At 48.4% G+C, this 25,022-nt stretch overlaps 1 protein-coding gene across 1 annotated transcript; it reads left to right on the top strand.

The window, feature by feature from the left end:
* Positions 1-15,511: 15,511 nt before the first annotated feature.
* Positions 15,512-19,319, top strand: APLNR (apelin receptor). Its single transcript, XM_019713395.3, has one exon. It carries the CDS (start codon positions 15,904-15,906, stop codon positions 17,053-17,055), a length of 1,152 nt encoding a protein of 383 aa, XP_019568954.3. The 5' UTR covers positions 15,512-15,903; the 3' UTR covers positions 17,056-19,319.
* Positions 19,320-25,022: the final 5,703 nt, after the last annotated feature.

Genomic DNA, 25,022 nt, shown 5'->3' with positions numbered 1-25,022 from the left:
CTGACTGGTTCTTTTTTATGCTTTCTGTCTCCATTTTTATGTTTCCGATCTCTTTGTTGAAGTTCTCCCTGAGATCACTGAGCATCTTTATAACCAGTTTTTGGAACTCTGTGTCTAGTAGATTACTTGTCTCCATTTTGTTCAGTTTTTTTGTTTTTAAGCTTTTTCTGTTCTTTCATTTGGGACAGGTTTCTTTGTCTCCCCATTTTGGCTGCCTCGCTATGTTAATTTCTATGTATTAGGTAGGGCTGCTATGCCTCCCGGTCTTAGTAGAGTGGCCTTAGGTAGTAGGTGTGCTGTGGGGCCCAGTGGTGCAGTCTCCCTGGTCACCAGAGCTGGGTGCTCTAGGTGTGTCCCTTGTGTGGGTTCTGTGTCCCCCTCCTGTTGTAGTTGAGCTTCGGTTGTTGTTTGCTTGTCAGTGGGAGGGACAGACCCTCTGGCTGATTGGTTGTGAGGACTGGCTGTGACTACAGCTGGAGGAGCTGTGGTGCAGGGGCTGACCCTACAGAGCAGGTTAGCTTTAGCCAGGCTCTGGGGCCTGCCCAGCCTGCACTTTGGGTGTGTCGTCCTTGTAATGGCCAGGTGAGACTCCTGGCTTGGTTTGAAGCTGGCCACCAGGTGTGCCAGCCCTGGGGCCTCCTGAAAGGAGACCCGCTGCAGGCCAAGTTTAGCCACAGCCTGTGCCCTGCCTGGGGCCACCTGGTATGAGCCACAAAGCAATCCGCTGATGGCTACCACCTGCACTAGGCTTGAAGGTGCCTTGAAAGGCCAAGGGGCTGGGCTTCAGGCTGCTCAGCTATTGGTACAGGACATACTGAAGCCAGATGCTGCTTATTTGGGTTTTATGAACCTTTGAGAGATTTTAGGAAAGTCCGAAGCATGAGCTAAGACAGATTGTATGGAAAAGCCACTGGAAGTGGCTTGGGTGTGCCCAGAAGTTGGGTGGGATGGGGTCTCAGGGAATCACTATGGCAGGACAGAAGCAAGGTGATAGCCATTTTGATGGAGACTCAGATATGGCGGCTGCCTGCATCTACACGCAGGGAGGGGTAGGGCTCAACAAAGAAACAATGGCTTCTGCCAGCTCTTTCGTCCAGGAGAAAGCCGCCCCTCCAGCCCTCAGCCTGAAGCTAGATAATTCAGTTCCTCCTCGTATGTCCCTGGCGCCGTTTGAGCAGCTGCCCCAGTGTTGGAGCCCAGAGCGAGTGAGTTCATCAACGAGTAAGTCTGTGCGCGGGCCATTGAGCAGGAGCACCCGGGACTGCAGCACCCTCGTTTCAGCCACAATCTCCCTGCTGGTTTTCACAGACAGAAGCTACCGGGATTTCTCTCCCCAGCACTGGAACCCTGGGTTGGGGAGCCTTGTGTGGCGTTGGGACGCCTTGCTCCTTTGGAGGCGGGGCTGGGGGAACCTCCTCAGCCGAGATATTTATCTGATTTTTAATGGTTACACGTGAGTGTGGGACCAACCCGTTCTGTGTCTCTGTCACCCAGTCGCGAGGTGGCTTCTTCTGTATGTCTGTAGTTGTAGGGCTTTGGTTCAGCTAGACTTCAAGTGATTCTCAATAATTGTTCTTTAGTGTACTTGTAATTGATCTGGTCCTGAGAGGAGGTGAGCACAGTGTTTACCTACTCTGCCATCTTGACTAGAAATCCCCATCGGCTTTTAAACAAACTCAAGTCTTTGTCACTAAAATATTTTTAATCCTGCTCTAGCTACGGCTCTGTTTCTTTTTGCTGTCACTGTTAAAGTTCTGTACTTCTTCCTTTCCAACTTTCTCCTCAATCACTCTAAACAGATTTTCCAGTTTCGTTGGTTCTGAAAGAGGAGTTTATATCGTAAGGTCGCCAGTGACTTCCACATCTCAGTGTCCATCAAGTATTTTTCTCTCATCTTATTTGACCTGTCAGCAGCACCCCAACATTGTTGACTATTCCATCTTTATTGCACTGTCCTCTTCTCCTGGGTCCTGTGACTTGGCACCCACCTGGATTGCCTCCTATGCCTTGTGGCTGCTTCTTCTTTGTTTCCATTGCAGGCTTGTTCTCCTCTGCCAGCCATAGAAGGGGGGCGGGATCCTCAAGGCTCTGGTATGGGCTGTGTCTTAATTATTGATGACAGACAAATAAATTACCCTCAAACTTATTAGCTTTATAAAACAAGCATATATTATCTCAAATTCTCTGGGTCTTAGCTAGGCGTCTCTGGATTAGAGTTTTACAAGGCTACAGTTAAGATACTGGCTGGGGCTGAATAGTCATTTGAAAGTTCAACCAGGGCTGTAGAATCTGCTTCCAATCTCCCTCATGTGGTTATTGGCAGGATTCATTTCTTCACAGGATGTTGGACTAAGGGCCTCAGTTTCTCACTGCCTGTTGGCCAGGTGTCTCCTTCAGGTTCTTGTCACATTAGTCTATTCATAGGGCAGCTTACAACATAGCACTTGACTTCCCTGAGAGCAAGTGATTGAGAGAGAGGGCTCCCAAGATGGAAGCCAGTCTTTTTGAAACCTAATCCTGGAAGTGACATCCCATCACTTTACCATATTCTTTTTTTTTTTAAAAAGTGAGTCACTAGGCCCAGCCCAGGTTCAAGGGGAGTTGCACAAGGGCATAAATACAGGTGGTGGGGATACTGGGGCCATCTGAGAAGATGCCTACCGCAGGCTCCCATCTCTTCTCATTATCTACCCTCTTGCTGGACTATTTCAGACACATTTAGACTTTAATTACCAGCCACACATGAGAAGGGGATGATTCACAAACTTATATTTTCAATCCGGACCTCTCCTTTGACTTCCAAGCTCACATCGAATGGATCAATTGCCATTTCACTGGGATTTCTCAGAGGCAGTTAGGGAGTAAACTGTAATGAGGACATTCTAGTCTCTAGTCGTGTAGTTATGTCACCACAGTTCAAATGTGGGCGGTTATGTTACTGCCTAGACTGGGTTCCCCTCAGAGAAAAGTCTGAGGCAGGGGACTTATGTGCTCTTATTTTATTAGAATAAAATCCCAGGGAATAGGAGTAGCTAAGGGGAAAGGTGTAAGAAGGGAGAGATAACCAGGGATGCACGCTATGCATGGCCCAATCTGCAGAAAACTACCTCAAGTTGTGTAAATTTCCCCCGAGGACCAGCCCTCTGGAGGGGAAAGCAGGAAGGATTTCTCCACAGGCTGCCGTCTCCCACTGGTCAAAAGTTTGTCCTGTGGAGGGTTCTCTCTTTTGTTTTTCTGTGGTTTCACACAAGGACAGGGGCACCAGCGATATCAACAGGGAAGCCCCAAAGTGGGAGGTGAGTAGGCATGGCCTGGGCCAGGGGTGAGGAGCTGTCAGACTATGTTTGCTCCAGGTCCATCAGAGCCTTCGCAGAGCTAGAACAAAAGGTAGATGAGCCGGCAAAGATCTCAAGTGGCCCATAAGAGGACTCTGATGCAGTCACGAAAGGGAGAAGAAGAAAATAGATACTGGGGTTCACTTACCACTTTCTGCCACACCCTGTTCCCATGAATGACACCTCTATTCATTTAGTTCCAGCAAGTGAGAAACCTAAGAGACACCCTGCCATCTCCTTTTTCCTGGTACCTTTACTCAAGCCAAAATATCTCTGAAATCTATTCACTTCTCTTCATTTTGACCACCACACTCTTGATCAAAGCTCCTATCATCTCTCGTGGGGACTAATGTCTCCTAATTGAACCCTTGTCCTCCTTCATATCCATTCTTCATACCCAGCCAGCGTGGCTTTTCTGTAACACCGACTGGATCTTGTCACCATGCCCTGCTAATTAAAACCCTTTGACAACTTTCCATGGCTTGGAAATAAAGACGGAACTTCTCAAGGTGGCCCACAAAGCTGTGTGTGGCCTGGCCCCTGGTCTACTCTGGTGACACAGTCCCCATTGTCCTCTGTTCCAGCCTTACCCGGCCTCCTTTCGGCCTTGGCTTTCCTAAGCTCCAGGCTGCCTCAGGACCTTTGCACGTGCTCTGACCAACGCTTACTGCAACTGGTTGTCATCCTTTCTTCCTACCTGCCTTCTCACTTCAAGCTTTCAGAGCAATTACCATTTTCTCAGGGAAGTCTTTCCTGATTTTCCTGACTAGATCATGTATCCCTATTATGTATGTATCCAGTCCTGGATTCCCCAAAAGTATGTATTTTGTATGTCAGGTATTTGTGAAACAAGGTCACCCTAATTTTTCACAATATGCTATTTAATTTTTTTAATATAGAATAATTTTAAAGAAGTCATCATGGGAAAGACATGACTTTTGACTTAAGTCATTACACTTATCTTTTTATTCTGTTTGTTTTTATTGTAAGTTGATTATGGAGGGAGTCATAATCTTATCAGTATTTAAAGCCTCTAAAATTTAGATTCCGAAACTCTGGCTGTGGCTATAACTCTCTATGACAGTTGCAGCTTTACTTTTTATGTCACTAGTTAGTAAATGTCATTAGTATTACTCCCACAAGGCTCTAAGTCTCGCAAAGGCAGAGGCCTCGGTAGTGTTTTGACTCACCTTTGAGCTGCCACAGAGGAGACAGGCAATAAACATTCATTAAGTGAGTGAGTCACAGGAGCCTGGAGCTCCAGCCAAGGCTGGGTTACCGATTAGCTCTGTCCTCTGTCCCCATAGCTCTCTGTGCTAAAATTTACCTGTCTTATCAGAGTGGCTGGTGCCTGAGAAATAGAAAAATGTATTTCCTGGGATAAAGAGGAAAAAAGAAAAAGCACGCACATGTGTTAAAAGAAATAATTAGTTAAATCTCTCGTGGCCGTCAGGGTCCCAGGCCTAACATTGGAATAGTTGGGAGGGGTTGTGAATGAAGAATATTTCTATATGCACACTTCTTGCTTGGGCCCACTCAACTGTGTGTCCACCTTTTTCTTCATGCTAAACTTAGTGGGTGTAGTGAGAGAGATTTTAGTGCAAAGTTCATCGAGGGAAAAGATTGAGATAATAAATTGTCAATGAGTCTAAAATGGCAGATGAAATGAGCAGAGGGGAGACTGGGATTGCTGTCATGAGAGCAACCAGAAGGTGGCGCTGTGTGCTCACCAATGAGAGTCTTGCTTCCATGGACTTGACTATCAACTTATTTCTTATCAATTGTCAGTTCATTTAAAAAAGATTCCTTAGTCTCTTTCTAGTCCATAAGTTACTTTAATAAAACAGACTTACATTTTCCCCTTTCATGTGTATCTTTACAGAGTGACATGTTTGAGGAAGAGACATGAGTAAGATTGAGGGCGATTCAATGCCTCTCGGTTTTTCTCTTGCATTACCCAAAGAGAAAGTGACAAGCACATTTCTTTTCCTATATCAGTATTGTAACATGATATTGGGTAATTATAGTGCAATGTAACCACAAAACACTGAGCTGGGGCTAGAGGTCTAGTGTTTGATTCTCTAGGAGACTGAGTCTGGCTCAGCATCACCGTATTGGACTGTGGGTAAGTCCCCTTTGCTAAGGATTCTTAGCACAGCCCCACAGCTGGACTATTCTGGGGTGGGCAACCCCAGATGCCGTGGGAGCCTAGAGGACAGAGACGTTGGGCTTACCTGAGCCCCCTGGGGACTCAGCTAGTCGGTGTGTCTGACTCCAACGCAAGGCCCAGAAGCCAGTGCTGGGAATTGGGCTCAGGGAAAGGTCCAGGGTGAGTTCCAGCTCATCTCCACCAGAGGTCAGCATGGCCCAGCAGTCAGAAGCACAGCTGTCACCAGGGGGAGCCCAGGCTGCTCTGTGTTCCTGTCTGGCAAAGGCGCCAATCCTGAGCTTATCTCTATCTCCCCACCACCCCCAGGGCCCCGAGCAGTCTGTTACCTGCCCCGTGCCTGTTTGGCAAGGTTAGGTAGACTCCCCTGGCTGTTATCAAAGGTTCAGGCAGGTAGACCTTTTGTCCCTCAAGAAAGTAAGATAGAAAGTGTCATTAAAAAAAAGAACAAGAAAAATAAAAGGTTTGACAAATTCTTCAAGATCATGAACTGTATACCCCGGTGGTGAAAAGTGCAGACTCTGAAACCAGCCATCCTAGGTTTGAATCCCACTTTCAATACGTAGACATCGAGGGATGTAGACAGATTTGTTAAGGTCTTTGTTCCTCAATTTCTGCATCTGTAAACTGAGAATATTATCATTTCCATTTTGCATACTCGACCCTCCCTAATCCTTAGGGTTATCATGAGGATTAAATGAGATATATTGTAATAGGCAATGTTTTCTGAGCAATTGCTCTGTGCCAGGCACAGACCTGTCCTTTCATCTAGTACCTCACGATTCTGACAACTGCTGTACATTATTACCTCCACTTTCTAGTTAATGAAACCAAGGCTTATAGAGAGACAGAAGCAGAGCCTGGATTGGAAACCAGGCGCTTTGCCCTCGGAGTTGACTCTTTCAATTGTCACAAAGCATGATGGTCTTGCAAATCATGCCTGAGTTATTGTAGCCCTGTGGATTCCTGTGAGCCTGAGATGACAACCTGAGGTGAAGTGTTCTTCACTCAACCTCAAGGTGCAGACAGGCTGTTTACAGCGGGGCTGATGCTGTTGTGCCGGAGAGCAGGCTCCACGTGGGAGATTCCTGTGAGGTCCTGTTCTGTGAAGCACTAGTTGGTCCTACTTGGGTGCAGAAGCAGGGACTTGCATTGGAAGAGTATATCCCGGCTCTCAGTCTTCTGGAATCCAAGTCAAGGGTTCAAATCCTCTCTCTGGTACTTGTAAGTCACATGCTCCTGAGCCAATGATGTAACTCTCTGAACTGTGGTTTATTAATCTTTAAGTTGGGAACCATAACGTAAATTATCTTATGAAATTTTTATGAAACATTTTTTATTTTTATGAAAATTACATTGGGGAAAGTATTTAAATGTGCGTATGCAGTGCCTGATAAACTTCACCTATCAGGGGTGATAAGATTTACCCATGGGCGGCCAGTTAGCTCAGTTGGTTAAAGCACGGTGCTCTTAACAACCAAGTTGCTGGTTCGATCCCCGCATGGGTCACAGTGAGCTGCTCCCTCCACAACTAGATTGAAACAACTACTTGACTTGGAGCTGATGGGTCCTGGAAAAACACATTTAAAATAAATAAAAGTTAAAAAAAAAGATTTACCCATTACTAGGACTTTGTTTGTGTGGGGCTGTAGCTCAGGGAGAAGAAAAATCACATCCTTCCTGGATTCTACCTTGTGACAAAAGAAATCTGAGTCCTCCCCTGAATGCAGGTCCGGAAGTCTGTTTCCTAGTGAGCCTCCCATTGCTGCCCACCCTCAACGATGCCTCCAGGGTGAATGTCTTAAAGCTCGGATCTGATCCTTTAGCTCAGCGCTGTCCAATAGGAATAGAGTGGGAACTATATATGTAATTAAAATTTTCCTACTATCCACACTGAAAAAAGTAAAAGAAACAGTTGAAATTAATTTTTATAATATATTTTGTTTATCCCAACATCTCCGAAATATATTTTGACCTGCAATCAATAAAAATATAATCAATATATCCACATGAATAAATATAAATATAAATAATCAATATCCAAAATACATTTGGACATGTGATCAGTACGAAAAATGACGAATGAAATGTCTTCCATCCTTTTCCTCGAACTCGGTCTCTGACACCCAGCGTGTGTGTCACAGGCTGCAGCTCATCTCCTTTTGTCCTGGGCCACATTTCAAGCGCTTGTTGCCCTGTGTGGGGTGCGGGTGGCACAGTGGACAGTGAAGGCCCAGCTCTTCTGTGTCCCTTGAATGGCAACAAAATGGTGATGGGCTTTTCCAGCCTCTTCAAACTTTAGCCTCAAGACATTTTGAGCTTGTTCTCTTTCATCTCTATGCTTTGTCCCCGTGTTTCTGCCTGCGTGGCACTTCCTCCATGTTGGGAGCGTTACCGCTACTCTCTTGTGGAATCCTCCTACCAACCCTATAAGGTAGATGCTGTAATGACTCCCATTGTACAAGTGAGAAATCTGGGGCTTGAAACGACTGGGCTTCTTACCGTGACAACGCGACACGTGACATGTGACACGTGAGCAGCGGCAGTGTGCTGTGGACTACTCCACTCTACTGAAATGAAGGTAACACTGTTGAATGAGCAGTGATGCCCCCATTTGGAAAGGGGATGGGCAGCCAGGTGAAGGAGTGAGTGTCTGGTTAACAGAGGTATTCAAGAGGCCCCTGGGTGGCCTTTAGACTGGGGTGTAATAGAGATTTCCACACTGGAGGGGGCGGGGAGGCAGGCTGATGATGCTCTTTGCAGTCGTGAGGGTCGAGGACGTGTTCCTGTTCCAGGGGAGGGTGTGCTCCTGGCATCCTGGATAGGGCAGTGTGTCTGCAGGGCCTGTTCTGGCCCCACGGTGCAGGCCTTGACTTCCTCCTTTAGCTGCAGGGCTGGCCTTCCCCAGGCTCCAGCAGCTGAATGCATCGGTCTTCTCCCCTGGAGGGCCCAGCCCCACATCCTCCCATTGTCAGCACTGATACAGTACCTCATTAAATTAGACTCACTGTAAATATTTTTGGAAACACCCCGTTGCTCCCTTGAAGACTGGTAGGGCTGGGTGTGAGTGGGGCCAGGGTCCAGTCCGCTTCTTCCTGACCTCCTTCCGGCTTCTGCTGTTTCCTGTCCTAGCTGCCTCCTGCCCAAGCCCCTCCTCTCAGCCTAACAAAGGCCCGTGAGCTCCAAGGAGAAAGGTTTCCTCTGGACTGATCTTTAGGGACGGGGCCCAGGTGCTTGACCTGGTGAGGGCACCTGGATGAATTCCCTTTCCTCCTTTGGGCCTCACTTTCCAGTAAAGTCAAGTTTGTGGAATAGATGAGTGGCTGCAACCTTTTCACCCTCAAAAGCCATTTGGCTTGCTTTCCTGTCCTCCTTCCCGCCCCCCCCCCCCCCAATGAGTTGTCACTTTGGAAGGATTCTGTTTATCTAGCCCACTCCATTTATTAAATAATAATTAACTCATCTGCTCAGTTTTTATTCATCAAAAGCATCCTGAGCAGCATGGCGTAACCAGAGTCACCACATCGAGTTGTGAAAATCCAAGCTCGAAATCCAAGCTGAAACTTGACATTTAGAGCTGGCGATCTCATTAATGGCTGGGGGGTGGTGGTGAGGTGGGGGTACAGGAATGTGCCATTTCCAAAAGGTTTTGTAAAATGCTGGTGCTGGTGATTGCTACTGCCTCTCCCCCAGACTATCTTCTAGGGCCTCTGACCTCAGCTTGGAAATCAGTGACCTCAGTGAATTTTAGGGATCTTTCCTATTCGAAGTAGTAGGAAACTAGCCACCATCCAGGCAGTGCTAAACAAAGCCCTGACTGCTTCTGAGGTTCCAGAAATGCTGGTCCTACTGCCTGCGGCCAAATGGCCCTTCCGTGTTTATTAGAGGCTAATTATGTATAGGGTGCTGTGCTAAGTAATGGGGGGTGAGTAAGGGGGGGTGGTGAGGAGATAAGGAAAGGCTTGCAGACCTAACAAATAACACATTAGATGGGGCTTGGTGCCAAGCGGGAAAAATGGATTCTGATCTGATCCTGACCATCACTGACCTGCTCCCCAGAGAGAGTCACTTTGCCTCCCCTTTTTGACCATTTTAGCAAGAAATCCAATTTTCCAACCACTTCTGGGAGCAACTACCACAATTCCCAGAATCACAGAAAGCTAGCCTTGGCTGGTTCAATGTCCTCATGTACAGATAGGGAAACTGAGGCTCAGCGAGGGGCAGGGGCCTTGTCTAGGGTGACACAGCAAAGCTAGAATGCTAGCAGCTCCCATGAGACACCCTTCACTCCACTGGTGGTCCACCTGGCCTGCAAGCACTCCCTTTCCATTGATTCTCTGTGTCATTCTCCAGTGTAACTCGTCACTATCTGAGTTCACTGCCCTTAACTATTTCATGTTTTCCCGGACTCTAGAATGTATGTGCAGGTCAGAGACTCATCTGACTTGTTCATACAGTTCAGTGAGTGTCCAGTGCCTCCAATAGAGTCTGGCCCACAGTAGCTGCTCAATAAATATTTGCCGAGTGAACAAATTTGTAGCCAACATGGAATTGGAACTCATACTTCCTGACTCTCAGGTCACTAGGTTTCCTGCATTTGCTGTCTCCAGAGCCCAGGGAGGTCTAGGAGTTGGAGGATGGCCTGGGAATATGAAGTAGTACCAAATGGCCAAGGATGACAGAGATGCTGGTGGGGGCAGGGTCTGCTTTAATTGTCAGAAGGCAGCTGGCCATTTGTTGTTGGTCAGATAAGCTGCTAAAGTAGGACCTGTGAGTGTGTGAGTGTGTAAGGCTGGGGTGGGGCAGGGAGGGTTGTATGGCTGGAGAAAGGGAAGTGGAATTCCACAGTGTGCTGGGCACCCCGCCTGTTCCCCTGTCCTCTCTGCCCCTCCCCCTCAGAAAACACCACCAGCTGTTGGGGACACAGCTGCTGCTCCCTCTTGTGAAGGGAGAAAAGGACCCTGTTGCCAGGTTCAAAGCAGTACTGTGAAATGAAGGGGCTGGAGCTGGGGAGCTGGGAGGGAGGAGATGAGAAGTCAGCAAGGGGCAGAGAAAGGCAGGCTGGCTGCCACTTTGATGTCCTCCACCCAGAGCGTGAGGCAAAGCCTGGGCGAGGTTTCTGTGTTTTCCCCTCATGCCAGACCCTTAGAGAGATCCAATCAACCACCCTTTCCTGTCCTCCAGGAGGATGTTTATCCAGATCCCTGACCCCTCCACACACTCCCTACTGTACCCAGTGCACAAGTCCCGTCTGCTCACAAGCGACCCCAGGGCACATACAAACCCGGCTCACAAGTGTACACAGCCACACAGCTACAGGCACAAAGCCAAGCCTGTCTCTGCTTTTCAGGCCAGGAACCAACCTGGGGGTGGGGTGAGTGAGGGCTACTGACTCACTGACTCCAGAGGTCCCCCAGCAGTCTGGGCTGTCCTCAAAGCCCCTGTGGCATGTCTGGGGCCCTGTCCTGCCAGGAGCCGTTCATCTCAGGCTCATCACAATACCCTCAGAAATCACCCAGGAGAGAGAGAAGTTCCCCGGGAAACCCATTTGGCCTCTCCAGGGCAGGTCAGCCCAGGGGACACTGGCTGACAGTCCTGCCCTAGCTGCTGGTTTGCCAGATGGCTCAGGGTAGATTATTCTGGATCAATTTAGCAAAAGGTTGCCCTTGTTAATGCAGGGGAGCAGCCTTGGGGTGAAGACCAGCTTTTCACATCCTTTTCCTAAGTGCCTCCTATGGCTTTAATTCAATAGGCATTTACCAGGTGCCAGGTCTAGGGGGCACAGAGGTGAAAAGACGGTTCTTCCCAGGTACTCTCTGTCCGGGGAGGGCTAACTTCTAGACTCTGGGGGCACATAAGCTCTGCCTCCAGCTACTCGTCCTATTGACTGAACTGGCATCTTCTGCGTTGGATGGACAGGGGCCTTGGGTATGAGGCTGGGTGAGGAGTGAGGCTGGCTGATTTCAGGCTGGGGGCACTCAGGCCATCTGGTTCCAGCAGGTTCTTGGCTGGAGGCAGAATCTTATCTATACTCTAACTCCTCTGGCCCCAATCAGGGGCTCCTTCCAGGCTTGGCCTCCCCTTCCCTCTCATTTCAGCCAGTCTGGTTCCTTTGGTGAGATTAACAATTTCTTACCTCCTGGGAGGCAGAGAATTTGAGGCTAGAGGATTAAGGAGGTGGATGTATATCCTCTTCAATGGGGTTTCCATCTGGCTCAGGATCCAAAAGGGAACAGCTGAGGGGAGGAACCTGATTTTGGGGACACCCTGAGCTCACTTGCTCCCCACAGGTCTATGCTCCTAGCTGCAAAGGGCAGGGGTACCTAAATCTTCCTTGGAGAAGCAGAGAAGATCTGGATTCCCTGGAGGTCTCAAATTTGGCTTTTATCTGGGAATGTCCTGAGCAGTTATTTTAATTCATTACAGGAACATCAATTGTGAGCTGACCTGAGCCACACAGGTTCCTGCTGAACTCTAAGGTCCGTTTTGATAAGTCCAGGTTGAAGAAGTCTGAGGGATTGAACGTGAACATCTGCCACCCGAGCTTGCTGCCAGGTTTTAATGACAGTCAATCTGCCACCTGCATAGGCTTCTATTAGACAAACATGCGGGAGCAAGCAGGCCCCAGGCGTCCCCACCCTGTGTACTGTGAGGTCCATGAAGCTCCAGCTCTGGGTCCTGGGTCCTATTCGGTGTCCCGACTGGCATTTTGCAGACTGCCACGGTTCCAGAGGCTGGGCTGCCATCAGGCAACCAAGAACCGTCTTTGGGAATGGCAAGGAACAGGGCAGTTTCTGGATCGAGCTATGGTGCTAATTGTAAGGGTACCGTACAGACTATTGTTGTCTGGCAGGGCTCTTACACCCTGTTCAATCAAGAGTAGGGAGTCTCTCTGAAGTATTTTAATCAATCCATTTTTAATTTCACCCCAAACAGCTCATTTCCAAATTTTGGGTATCCTAGCATTGTCCTACATTTCTTTCTTTTTTTTAAAATTAAATTTATTGGGGTGATAATGGTTAGTAAAATTATGTAGGTTTCAAGTGTGCACTTCTATAATATATCATCTGTATATCTCATTGTGTGCTCACCACCCAGTCAGTTCTCCTTCCATCACCATATATTTGACCCCCTTTACCCTCTTCTACCATCCCTCCACCCCCCATTACCCTCTGGTAACCACTAAACTGTTTGCTGTGTCTATGAATTTTTGTTTCTTTGTTTGTTTGTTTTTTTCCTTTGTTGTTTTCAGTTTTATATCCCACATATTAGTGAAGTCATATGGTTCTCAACTTTTTCTGTCTGACTTATTTCACTTAGCATATAATCTCAAGCTCCATCCATGTTGTCGCAAATGGCAGTATTTCATCTTTTCTTATGGCAGAATAGTATTCCATTGCGTGTATATACCACATCTGCCTTATCCATTCAACTATCGAAGGACACTTTGGTTGTTTCCATGTCCTGGCCACTGTATATAATGCTGCAATTGACAAAGAAAGAATTCTCAAGGCAGCCAGGGGAAAACTAGCAGTAATCTATAAGGGAAAGCCCATTAAACTATCATCAGACTTTTCAGCAGAAACTCTACTCTGGTTTCTCTTTAGATTGTATAAATCTTTTGTCCTACATTTCTATAATGCTCAACAGATGACAAACGCCCCAATCTAAAAAAGGTTGGAGTTTTTTTTCTTCTTTGGGAACACGGTGGTTGAATCCATGGACTCAAGACAGCCTTGGTTCAAATTCTGATTCTGACAATTACTAGCTGGGTGACCTTGGCCAAGTTATTTCACTTCCCTGTGCCTCAGCTTTCTCATCAGTAAATTGAGATGAGTGAGCGTACTTACTTACTAACGTTGTTTTGCCAGTTAAAAGAAATAAATACATACCGTGTTTCCCCCCAAATAAGACCTAGCTGGACAATCAACTCTAATGCATCTTTTGGAGCAAAAATTAATATAAGAACTGGTCTTATTTTACTGTAATATTAGACTGGGTCTTATATAATGTAATGTAATATAAGACTGGGTCTTACATTAATTTTTGCTCCAAAAGATGCATTAGAGCTGATGGTCTGGCTAGGTCTTATTTTCGGGGGAACACGGTATAAAATATAACATGTTCAGGAGAATGTCTAGCATGCAGTAACTGCTCCGTATATAATCCTCATGAGGAATACCAACGTGTTCTCATCCACGCACTGCCTTCAGGTAAAAGCCGTCCAAGACCCTCGGACCTTTCTCGTCTTTCTCTCCAGCCTCCTGTCCTGTAGCCCCTCCATTGCACCCTAAGGCTTTGACCACGCTTATTTTTTTTTTTTTTATTAAATTTATTGAGGTGACAATTGTTAGTAAAATTACATAGATTTCAGGTGTACAATTCTGTATTACATCATCTATAAATCCCATTGTGTGTTCATCACCCAGAGTCAGTTCTCCTTCCATCACCATATATTCGATCCCCCTTACCCTCATCTCCCACCCCCCACCCCCCACCCTGACCACGCTTATTTTAATTTCTCTATCTTTGCGTTTTATATTTCTTTCTCCTGGCCTACCCTCCCTATTTTCCTCCCACTTTCTCTTCCTGTTCAAAGGGCACTGAATGGGGGCCTGAGGACATGTTTTCCTTGTGTTGCCCCATCTTTTTAAAAATGGAATTAATTTCCCACATTTACAAATCTGGAAATTTCTCATGAAATCCAGAATTTAAAGTTTTGTTAAGAAAAGCAGAAGGCACAGAAATGCTGGCAATCAGAGCTGGGAGCTGAGGAGGCCTCCTTTCGATGGAGTGTGTTTGCTCACAGTCTCCACCATTCCTTATTGTCTCAAACGGCCTGTTTTACCCGTCTACATTCTTAGCCTGGTCTCTGTGGGTGTTTGAGTTTGGGGTTCCTGCTTTGTGACCTCTGCAGAAGATTTTCTGATGGAACCTCCCTTGAGACAATGGATTCTAGTTTTATAAACCCTTCGCTTTGGATGTAGGCAAGACTCATCTCCTGATTTTGCTTCTCCTCACCCCTGCCCAACTTTAGATGGCCTCCTCCATTCTTGGGTGTGTGTGTGTGTGTGTGTGTGTGTGTGTGCATATTTTTTATCTTATCTTGTGCATCCCTCCCTTCTTCCTGCCAAGAGGTCCTGGAGAGGTAGGCAGATAGGGCAATGTGAGTTTCTATGTGATTGTGCCCACGGCATGGACTCAGCAACTGCCCTTTTCTCTGCCTCTTCCTCTAGTTGTCACTTCCGGTCCCCATTTGGCTATAAAGAAACCTGGTCCATGCAGTAAGAACCTGAGGATTGAAATGCATCCATGTTCTCACTGCATAGTAAGTCATACACTCATTCCTCTCTATAGGGGCTTCTCTTGTCATTCTCTCACTTAGTGATCACCGACTACATGCCAGGCCCTGCGTTAGGTGCTTGGAGAAGAAGAAAAGCAAACAACAAAACTGGAACAAAATTCATCCTGTGACCTTGGGCCTCAGTTTCCCCATAGATTTAATGACTTGATTAGAGATCCTTTTGTCTGGGGTTCCTTTTGTCCTGTGACTCTGTCCTGACTTTCTAAAACTTTCTATGCCATCTGCAAACTTCTATCTGCCAACAGCTTATGAATTCTTGAGAAATTGCCCTATAACTGTGTCTGTAAAATATAAACGTTTCCAGAGAGAGGGTCAAAGCCCAGGGGTAAAGCAGCGTGACGTGAGCAGAAGAGTACAGTGAAGTCTGGGAGGGAAAGAGGGGAGGGTAGGACAGACCCAAGGGGCCAGACCCGCCTGCCAGGAGGGCTTGCCAGATGCTCAGATCATCCTGCGAAATCTCACACTCTCCTAGCCCCCTGCCCTCCCTGGCTCCAGCTCAGGCTGGATTTCAATCTGCATAATTTGCCCCATTTAGAGGGGTTGGGAGGAGGTGAGAACAGGAGGGTGGCAGAACTGAGGAGGGGGCACTCCAAAGACCAGAGGAAACCAGAGGGTTAGAGGCGGAGCCAGGAGGAGAGCTGGCTGCAAGGCACAGATAACATTCTGCCACTTGCCCAGTGACAAGAAGGAAAAAGAAAAGTGGGTTGTAACTGAAATATCTTAAGACTCACAAGTGAGGGGTTGGTCTGTAGGTGGGAGGAGGGAGTGACGAGTCAAGGAGGAGACAGAGACTCAGGAGGGCGCAGGAAGTGTCTTAGCTGAGGCTGGGGCAAGGCAGGAGAGGGTGGAGGGAAGTCTGCAGAAGCAGGCATCCTCCTCCCGCTGCTGGGAAGGGCTCAGGACACCTTCGGCCCTTTTGTACCCGCCTTCCTTCCAAGGCTCAAGCCAGAAGCTCTGGGTGCTTGCTGAGTTGGTGACACAGCCACCGAGCTGGTTGCCTGGGGGATCCCCTGCTCGGCTTCTCTCTGCCCCCCAGCATGGAGGAAGGTGGTGATTTCGACAATGATTATGGGGCAGACAACCAGTCTGAGTGTGAGTACACGGACTGGAAATCCTCGGGGGCCCTCATCCCGGCCATCTACATGCTGGTCTTCCTCCTGGGGACCACGGGCAACGGCCTGGTGCTCTGGACCGTGTTTCGGACCAGCCGGGAGAAGAGGCGCTCAGCTGACATCTTCATCTCCAGCCTGGCGGTGGCTGATCTGACTTTCGTGGTGACCCTGCCTCTGTGGGCCACTTACACGTACCGGGAGTACGACTGGCCCTTCGGTTCCTTCGCCTGCAAACTCAGCAGCTATCTCATTTTTGTCAACATGTACGCCAGCGTCTTCTGCCTCACCGGCCTCAGCTTCGACCGTTACCTGGCCATCGTGAGGCCAGTGGCCAACGCTCGGCTGAGGCTGCGGGTCAGCGGGGCTGTGGCCACAGCGGTCCTGTGGGTGCTGGCTGCCCTCCTGGCCATGCCGGTGATGGTGTTCCGGGCCACCGCGGTGCTTCCCAACCTGGAGAACATCACCAAGGTGCAGTGCTACATGGACTACTCCATGGTGGCCACCTCCAGCTCGGAGTGGGCCTGGGAGGTGGGCCTGGGGGTCTCGTCCACGGCCCTGGGCTTCCTGGTGCCCTTCACCATCATGCTGACCTGTTACTTCTTTATTGCGCAAACCATCGCCGGCCACTTCCGGAAGGAGCGCATCGAGGGCCTGCGCAAGCGGCGCCGGCTGCTCAGCATCATCGTGGTGCTGGTGGTGACCTTCGCCCTGTGCTGGACGCCCTACCACCTGGTGAAGACGCTCTATATGCTGGGCAGCCTGCTGCACTGGCCCTGCGGCTTTGACCTCTTCCTCATGAATGTCTTCCCCTACTGTACCTGCATCAGTTACATCAACAGCTGCCTCAATCCCTTCCTCTACGCCTTCTTCGACCCCCGCTTCCGCCAGGCGTGCACCTCGGTGCTCTGCTGGGGCCAGAGCAGGTGTGGGGGCGCCTCCCACAGCAGCAGCGCAGAGAAGTCGGCCAGCTACTCCTCAGGGCACAGCCAGGGGCCCGGCCCTAACTCAGGGAAGGTCGGGGAGCAGACACAAGAGAAATCCATCCCCTACAGCCAAGAGACCCTTGTGGTTGACTAGGGCTGGGATTCCCAGGGAGGCCTGGTGCCCTCTGCCCTGGCGCTCTCTCTGAAAGTCAGGTCTCCTGAGGGCACCTTCTCTCTTGCACTTGACTTCTTTCCCTGCTCCCTGCCTCCCGCCTCCCTCTTGTCCATTTTTCTCCGTTAGTTTTGGTCAGAGGTTTTGTGGAAGGAGTCTGAGCCCTGCGGCCCCATGCTTGGCCACTCAATATCTGTGGGACTGACTTTGCACAAGTCTCTTAACGTCTCAGTCTCTCCGTTTGTGTAACATGGGGGAAACCGTACTGAACAGTAGTAATATGACGTGTGCGTCTGGCTCAATAAAAGTTCGTTCCCCCCACTCCCCTTTTCTTGGATCTCCAGCCCTTTTTTTCTCCCTCCTTTCCTTTTACTTTTCTCTCCCCTCTTCCTCTGTCTGTTTTCCCCTCTGTCTCTGCAATTTTCACTCTGAATCTTTACCTCTGGTTCCCACCCCCTCTTCATAGCTCACCCCCCTCCCTCAATCCTTTCTTCTTCCCGCTTTTTACCTCCTTGTTCTGAAGGACTCCTAAGGGTTAAGAATCCTGAAGCTTGTAAACACCACTCCAGTTCAAGCTCTTCATCCTGTTCCCTGAGAAAGCCAAGGGAATGGGCTGGGCGGGGGTGGGCTGGGTGTCAGCAAAGAATTAGTGCTGCAGTCTGCAGGCAGGAGCTGCAGAACTTTCCCCCAAACTGGATCAGTGCGCTGTGATTTCAGGCACTGGGGGTACAGCGATTCCAGAAGGGGCCTCCCTTCCCACATCCCCTCCACGATGCCCACTAGATGTGCTTTCTGCAGATGTCCTCAGACCCTTTCATTCAGCCTCTGTTCTCAGTGGGAACCGGGAGGCAGTGAGGTTGGTGAAGCAACCGGCTACTTGGGTTCATTATGTGAATGGGGAGTTGGGAGAAAAAGGGGCACCTGCATTTATTCTACATGCTGCTTGGCTTTCCTCCCCCCTCAAACCTCCTCCAACGCTGAGCTGCAGGTCTCTCCCCTGTCCCCCACACTCCCCACCCCATCACCCCCAGGAGGTTTTTCTCGGGCACTGGAGATACTCAGTGCCAAGTCACTTTGGCTGCAGTGGAGATGCTTGTTGCGTGCGTGCGTGTGTGTGTGTGTGAATGTGTGTGTGTGTGTGTAAGCCTGCTGAGCAAAGCATGAAGAGTAGTGTGCCTGTGTCACTTGTCACTTGGATAACAACCCCTTCTTCTCCACCACATCTTCATTCTTCACACAGTGTCCTTGAGGGAAGAAAGGACATATTGAGGCAATATAGAATAAAAATGTGTCCACCCCCCACTGGATTTGGGGGCTCAGACGGCTGGTCCGTGCTTTAAGGGAGAAGTCTGTGTGTTTGCTCAGGGCTCCGTATAAGGAGAGTACTCCCCAGAGCAGCTGGTGCCCACGGCTTGAGGATGTCTGATGTGTTGGGTCCCCATGCCTTCCCTAGTTTCATGAGGGAAACAGGAGGCTGGTTAAGAGTTTCCTTTGGCCCCTTTCCCATGCTCCTCACCTTGCTTTGAGTTTGTGGGTGTTTCTTCAGCTTGCTCCCTTTTCCAGGGTCTGTGGCCCTCTTCTTAAGGGGAGCACCTGCTTGCCATGGGGTGAAGAGCACTGGTGGGTTTTTTCTCACCTCACCATCAGTATCAGACTCCTTGGCTTCTCCTGCTGGGTGGAGGGGCTGGGAACATTGAGTGGAGCAGCCATGGCAGGGCTGATGGCATAACATCTACACCACCAGAGAGACCTTGAGGGCTAAATTGCTGGTGGGGCCTTTGCGAGCTGGGGGCAGGGTGAGTACATTCTGGGTTTTGTTCTTGGAGGACTGTGGATATGGAGGACAAGACATGAGCCATGGAGACAGGAAGAGCCCAGCTTGGAGTAAATGGACATCATGGCCATCACTGGAATGGAGCCAACTCTGGGAGCAAGGGGAGGAGGAGAAGGGAAGGTTAGTTTCCCCATCACAGGCCAGAATCTTCCACAGACTCACTTTCTCGGCCCAGGGCTGTCCTCAGAGCATCCAGTCAAGGCTGGAAGAAGTTTCTAGAAGGGGAGAGGCGCTCCTGGGTGACCTGCAGAGACCTCTGCCTGGAAATCATCAGTGGTCCTAGACAGAGGGTGTAGGAGGCTGCCTGCTGTGCTGGTCTCTCATCCCTAACCCACCCCTTCTTTGGAATGTCTGTGCTATTTTCTGACACTGTTGGCCACTGTGGTTCATCAAATAAATCTGTTTTGTGTAACTATTGTGTTCAAATCCTCTTCTCACACAAATGTCTTGCGATGAGGAAAGGACCCCCAATTTACAAATGTTACAGTGGGAGGTGGACTGAGTATGGCTGAGAGGGAACAAGAGGGAAAGTGGGAGCGAAAAGGACTAAAGTGGAAAACTGGAAAGGACGTGGGGGAGGCGACGAGAAGATGGAGAAAATGGACACCAGGGAAGGGAAAGGATGGAGGGTGAGATCAGGGGAAGGCAAAGAAAATAAAGGGCCAGGGAAGCAGCTAAGTCTTTGTGCTCTGAGAAGCTGTGGAACAAATGGGCACATGTTCTGGAGTCGGAGCACAGGTCTTGGGGAAAAAACTAACGTTTCTTTCCATGGAGGTAGACCTATCATTCATTCATTCATTCATTCATCTATTTAGTCATTTATCATCCCCTGTTATTCATTCATTCATTATCATGTGAACATCCGTTCAGTTTAGACTAGAAGTTCCAATGCTTGTTCTTCAATCAGAGTCACTCTGGAGGGTTTTGAAAATACCCATCCTGAGTGTCACCCAGACCAATGAATCAGAATCTCCTGGACTCATCCCCAGTGTTCACAATTACTAAAAGTCCATCAGATGATTCTTCTGGGAGGTCAGGTTTGGAGATGTTTCCATCTAGATAAATTCTGCCCAAATTAAAGTGGGCGCAAAAGATTAGAGAGTCAGAGGTAGAGGAAGCCAGGCTCTGGATGCTCATGGATTTGGGGGAGGAAGGGGCTGGAATGATCCTTAGAGGGAAATACCCAGTCCAGAGGTGTTCACGATCCTCCATGAAGACATTGAGTACTAATAATGTCTGAGGATGACACAAAAACAATCACAAAAACAATCACTACAGTAGAATGTGTAGTAATGACAGAGCTCACGGGATTTTCCTGCTGTCCTAGCTTTTCCCAAGAATTATCTCATTTAATCCTTGCACTTAATCCTCTGAGAGGGGCATTTTCACCTCATTTTGCTAATAAGGAAGCTGAGGCTCAGAGAGGTTAGATACCTTGACCCAGGTCACACAGCTAGTACATGGAAGAGCCAAGTTAGAACCAGCCAAGTCTAACTCCAAAGCCCATGCTCTTGACCACTGTTCCTCCCAAAGTACAAATGGGGCAGTCCAGGTGGTTGGGAAGGAAAGTGAGGTGTTACCTGTAAGGTGCCTGGCACATGTGGAGAGCGCTTCATGAGTGGGTGGGGATGGGGCAGGATTGGAGAGGAATGGGGAAAATGTGAGAGAGAGAGAGAGAGAGAGAGAGAGAGAGAGAGAGAGAGAGAGAGAGAGAGAGAGAGGAAACAGACAGAGACAGACAGACAGAGATGGCAAAAAAGAGAGACAGGGACAGAGAGAGACAGAGAGAAGAGCGAGAAACAGACAGAGAGTGAGGAGGTTGGTGGCAGGAAGAAGCTGGGAGGCAGGGAGGAGCTGCAGGACAGGGTGTCAGTGCTTGTTTTCAGTTTTCTGAAACACACCAGGGAAATGGCAGGAATTTACAACTGGAATCGCAAACTATTGAAGCTATTTTGTTTTTTATAGACACTGTAAAAAATCCTCACTAACTCTACAGGGGAATTTGAAGTAACTTACCCCCAAATTGTAAGCGTATAGAGCACTTAACCATTTATTTGTTTACACACTTCTTCGTTAATACACTCACTCACTGTCTCACTCACCTGTTTATGCAGCATGTCCTTATTTATTCCTTAGGGGCCATGCAGCGTGCTGAGCCCAGGATCAAACTGTGAACAGGGCCCAGTGGATCCCAGTCTGGTGGTGGAGATGGGTTGTTGAATGAGTGATTATAATTGAGTGTAACTCAAAGAGAGGGGTGTACAAGGCGTTTTGAGGGCCTAATCGAGACAATGGAATGAGTCTGGGCAGGTGTCAGGGGGCCTTTAGACACAGGTGCATGGCAGGTGGTGAGCAGTTAGTGGGGACACTGGTCTGTGTAGAGGAAATACCCAGAGATGAGAGAGGGTGCAGCCCCTCTGAGGAGCTGGGCAGAGTGCTCATTCTTGTGGTTCCCCCCACCCCTCCCCAGCTCTGGGAGGGGAGCCAGGCAGAGGCACCGAGGAAAACTTGCCCAAGTCTCAGAGTGTGGCTGATAAGCAGATTGGTGGCTGGGACTCAAATCTGGGTTTCTAGACAACTTGGCAGGGACGGGGGAGGGCAGACATTTTTTTTTTTTTTTTTTTTTTGACTTCCAGTTTCTCTCCTCCCTGGGCTTGAGCTGTCTTCCTCTAAGATACCTGCCAGGGTCTCCTAAACGGGTTAGAAGTTCTGGGCCCTCTCACGTTGGGCTTGTTGGAGAAAGAGGCCAAGAAAGGGCAGATGGATCCCTTGGGAAGACCACCCCAGGAAGCCAGGATGACACCAGTGTGATGGGATCTAGCTATGATGGCTTTGCCATCTCAGCAGGTACCACTCTGAGCTCCAGGGGGTTTGAACCTTGCAGGGCCTGACCCAGGGCTTACAACTCTTCCTAATTATTACCAAAAATGCTTATCAAGTCACTATGAGACACACTGGCGTCACAAAGACATGAGTCAGGGAGCTTAAAATCAACGGCATAAGAAAGGAGATTCAGAGACATTGGGCTGATTCTAGAAGTTTCAATTTATAGTTAGAGTATCAAGCAATGTTCAGTGATTTATTTATTCAACCAACTTTTATTCAGTGTCTACTATGTGCTTGGGTTTTAAAAGAGCCCAGAAAGGTGAAGTAAAGACTGGTGCCAGAACAGATGCACTGGGTTTCACGAGTACGAAGATTACTAACAACTGACTCCGTTATACCAAATAACCTCGTCCTCTTCGAGCTGCCCCTTGGGAACCAAAGCACAGAACCAGAACATGGGATCATGTAAACCATGTTTGCGGGCAGGCACTTCTGATATTCTTGTAAGTAGGATTCCTCAAGTTGCTGTTTTGCAGTGATCAGTTCGGTGTTGATGCTGAAAATGATGTCTTCAGTTCTCCTTGGCTGGGTGATGGTGTGTGAGGCTAGTTGTCTTCCTGGGGAAGTTATCGGTGAGCCAATGGGAGCCAGCAGTGAGTCAAACAGTTTCTGGGAATCTATGTATGGACTTCCACTGTGCATGGAGGAAGGACGCTCATGATGGTGGGGATGTACCAACCGAGTGGAAAATAAAATCTCAGACTTCCCCTCTCTATAAAAACACTCAGAGAAAACTTCTCTTCCGGTCCCTCAGAAAAACTGGGCCAGGTTTAAGGGCATCCAAGAAGATTTGGCAAGTCTTTCTTCTGGGTCTGGAATATGTCCATAAGTGTAAGAGGTCTTCCTGTATGATGGGAATGAAGTGGCCTCTGATGACGAGAGAGAGACCTGGGCTTCACTCTAGGTGGGTAGGGTCTGGTATCTTTGGCAGAGAAAGGACTTTGGCAGCAGGGACAACAGTGACCCAGAATATGGGGACTGTCATCCGAAGGTGTCATGGATGTGACCCTTGCCCTTAGGAAAAAGGATGCACCAATATGGTGGTTATTTGGTTTCCTGGATGAGACCTGGAAGCCCCTGAGTATCCTTGGGACCCAGTTGGCTGAAAACTCTGTATCGGGAGTGTTGTCAGGCTGTCAGGGCCCCTGGAAGGCAGTAGTTATTTGCTGTGCTAATAAGGAGCTCTTTTTAATGTTTGTGAAAAACAATACAGCAATTACCAAAGGAGTTGACTAAAGACAGATGTTACAGGCTGGAGAGGGAAGTGGTTTCCATTCTGATTGCATCAGGAGCCCAGGCAGCCCAACATGTTCTCATGAGAAACAGCACAATTGAGCCGGGAAGTTCTGTTCTTACCTTCCCACTTCTCTAGTGAAAGTAGTGAGGCCTTGGGAGGGTGAGTGACTTTCTTCACATTATTACTAAATAGTGGCTGAATTGGTTGGCTTGGTTTTCTTGATTCTTAGGCCTGCTTGTTTTTTCATGTCCTTAGACTAAGGACCAATCACAATAATTCATTTACTCATTCAACAAATATTTATTGAGCCTTGACTGTATGCCAGTCACTTTGCTAAGCACTGGGATTTTAGTAGAGGATGAGATAGGCCTAGTCCTTCTTTTATGTCAATTATTTTTTGTGGGGGTATAGACAGTCAATAAGTACATAAGCAAACATATTAAATGACAGATTACAGAAAATGTTGGGAAGAAAGCAGCATTTCAGATAGAAAATAATGCTGAGGACATTTCAGACAAGGGGCTTGAGGAAGTCTTCTTGGAAGGTGACCTTTCAGTTGGTACCTGGAGGATGACAGTGAGCGACTGTGCACAGGGCTGGCGGAGAGAGTTCGAGATGCAGGGAACAGCACATACAGAGACTTGGAAGCAGGACAGATCTCAGGGGGTTGTCAGAGCTATTGTCAGGGCCAGTGGGCAGGAAGCCAGGGAGAAGGCGTCACAAAACGAAGTTAGACAAACAGGGGCCAGATCATGCAGGACTTTGGAGATCATGGTGCGGAGTGTGACTTTTCTTTTTTTCAAAGTGCAGTGGGAAGCCCTCAGAAAAATGCACAATCCAGTTTGCATTTAAAATGATTCCTCAGGCTGCTGTGTAGAGAATGAATTGAAGGGGATCAGGAGAAAAAGCAGAGATACCCATTAGGGGATATGTCAGAGGCCAAGATAAGAAATGATGGTGGGTCATATAAAGGGGTGGTCCCTAGAGAAGGGAGGCAGGTTTAAGCCATATTTTGGATACAGAATGAATAGGACTTCTGATGGCCTTGATGACTGAGTGGGTGGGAAGGTGTGTGTGTGTGTGTGTGTGTGTGTGTGTGTGTGTGTGTGTGTCTGAGAGAGAGAGAGAGAGAGAGAGAGAGAGAGAGAGAGAGAGAGAGAGATAAACATGTCATACCTAAGATGTTAATAAGATGTCAAGACGGTGGTTTGATATGCAAATCTGGAGTTCTGAAGAGAGGTCTGGTCTGGTGATAAAAAACTGAGCATGGTAGAAGTGGAACTCTGAGGAATCCTACTGATTGAGAAACCACGTAAGAGGAGACCAGAAAATTGTCCACTGAATTTGGTGACATGGAGATAGATCATTGATGCCAGGGACCAGACAGGGTCGTTACAGTGGGTTGTGATGGCAGAGGACAGGGAGTGGAAGAGTGGGTGGGAGGTGGTCATGGAGAATGCTTATGGGAACAACGCTTTGGGACATTTTGCTGGGATGGTGAGCAGAGAAATGGGCACTAGCTAGAGAAGGATGTGTGGTGAAGGGGAAACCTTTGGGAAGTGAGAGATTCAGGAGCACGTCTGTGTGCTGGTAACGATCTGAGAAAGACTGAGACCATGAGTGAGGGCGAGAGCAAGCCATAGACAGGATGAGGCTTCAACCGAGAGGGATGATTGGAGGAGAAATGCCTTTGAGAAGGGACACATGGGTCAGGCGTGGAGAAGCGAGCACACCCCTTCTGTAGGGTAGGAAGGAAGTAGGCAATGCTGAGTCATGAAGAAGGCGAGTGGCTGGACTTTGGTGGTGGGAAGGTGACGGAGTCCTAGTTCTGTGACTTCTAATTTCTAAACGAATCATAAGAGGAGGGCCTCAGCTGTGCATGAGGTACGGAAAGGGGTAGAGTTTCGAAGGCTTAGAGTGTTATCTTGGAAAGTGACAAAGCAAAATTCCTAGGGAAGCATACAGTGCTGGTTTTCCACTCTGGGATTTGTG

Source organism: Rhinolophus sinicus, chromosome 14 (genome assembly GCF_057876585.1).
Source record: "Rhinolophus sinicus isolate RSI-liver-muscle chromosome 14, RSI-T2T, whole genome shotgun sequence".
Classification (NCBI taxonomy): domain Eukaryota; kingdom Metazoa; phylum Chordata; class Mammalia; order Chiroptera; family Rhinolophidae; genus Rhinolophus; species Rhinolophus sinicus.
This window is presented reverse-complemented; position numbering and strand designations above follow the sequence as displayed.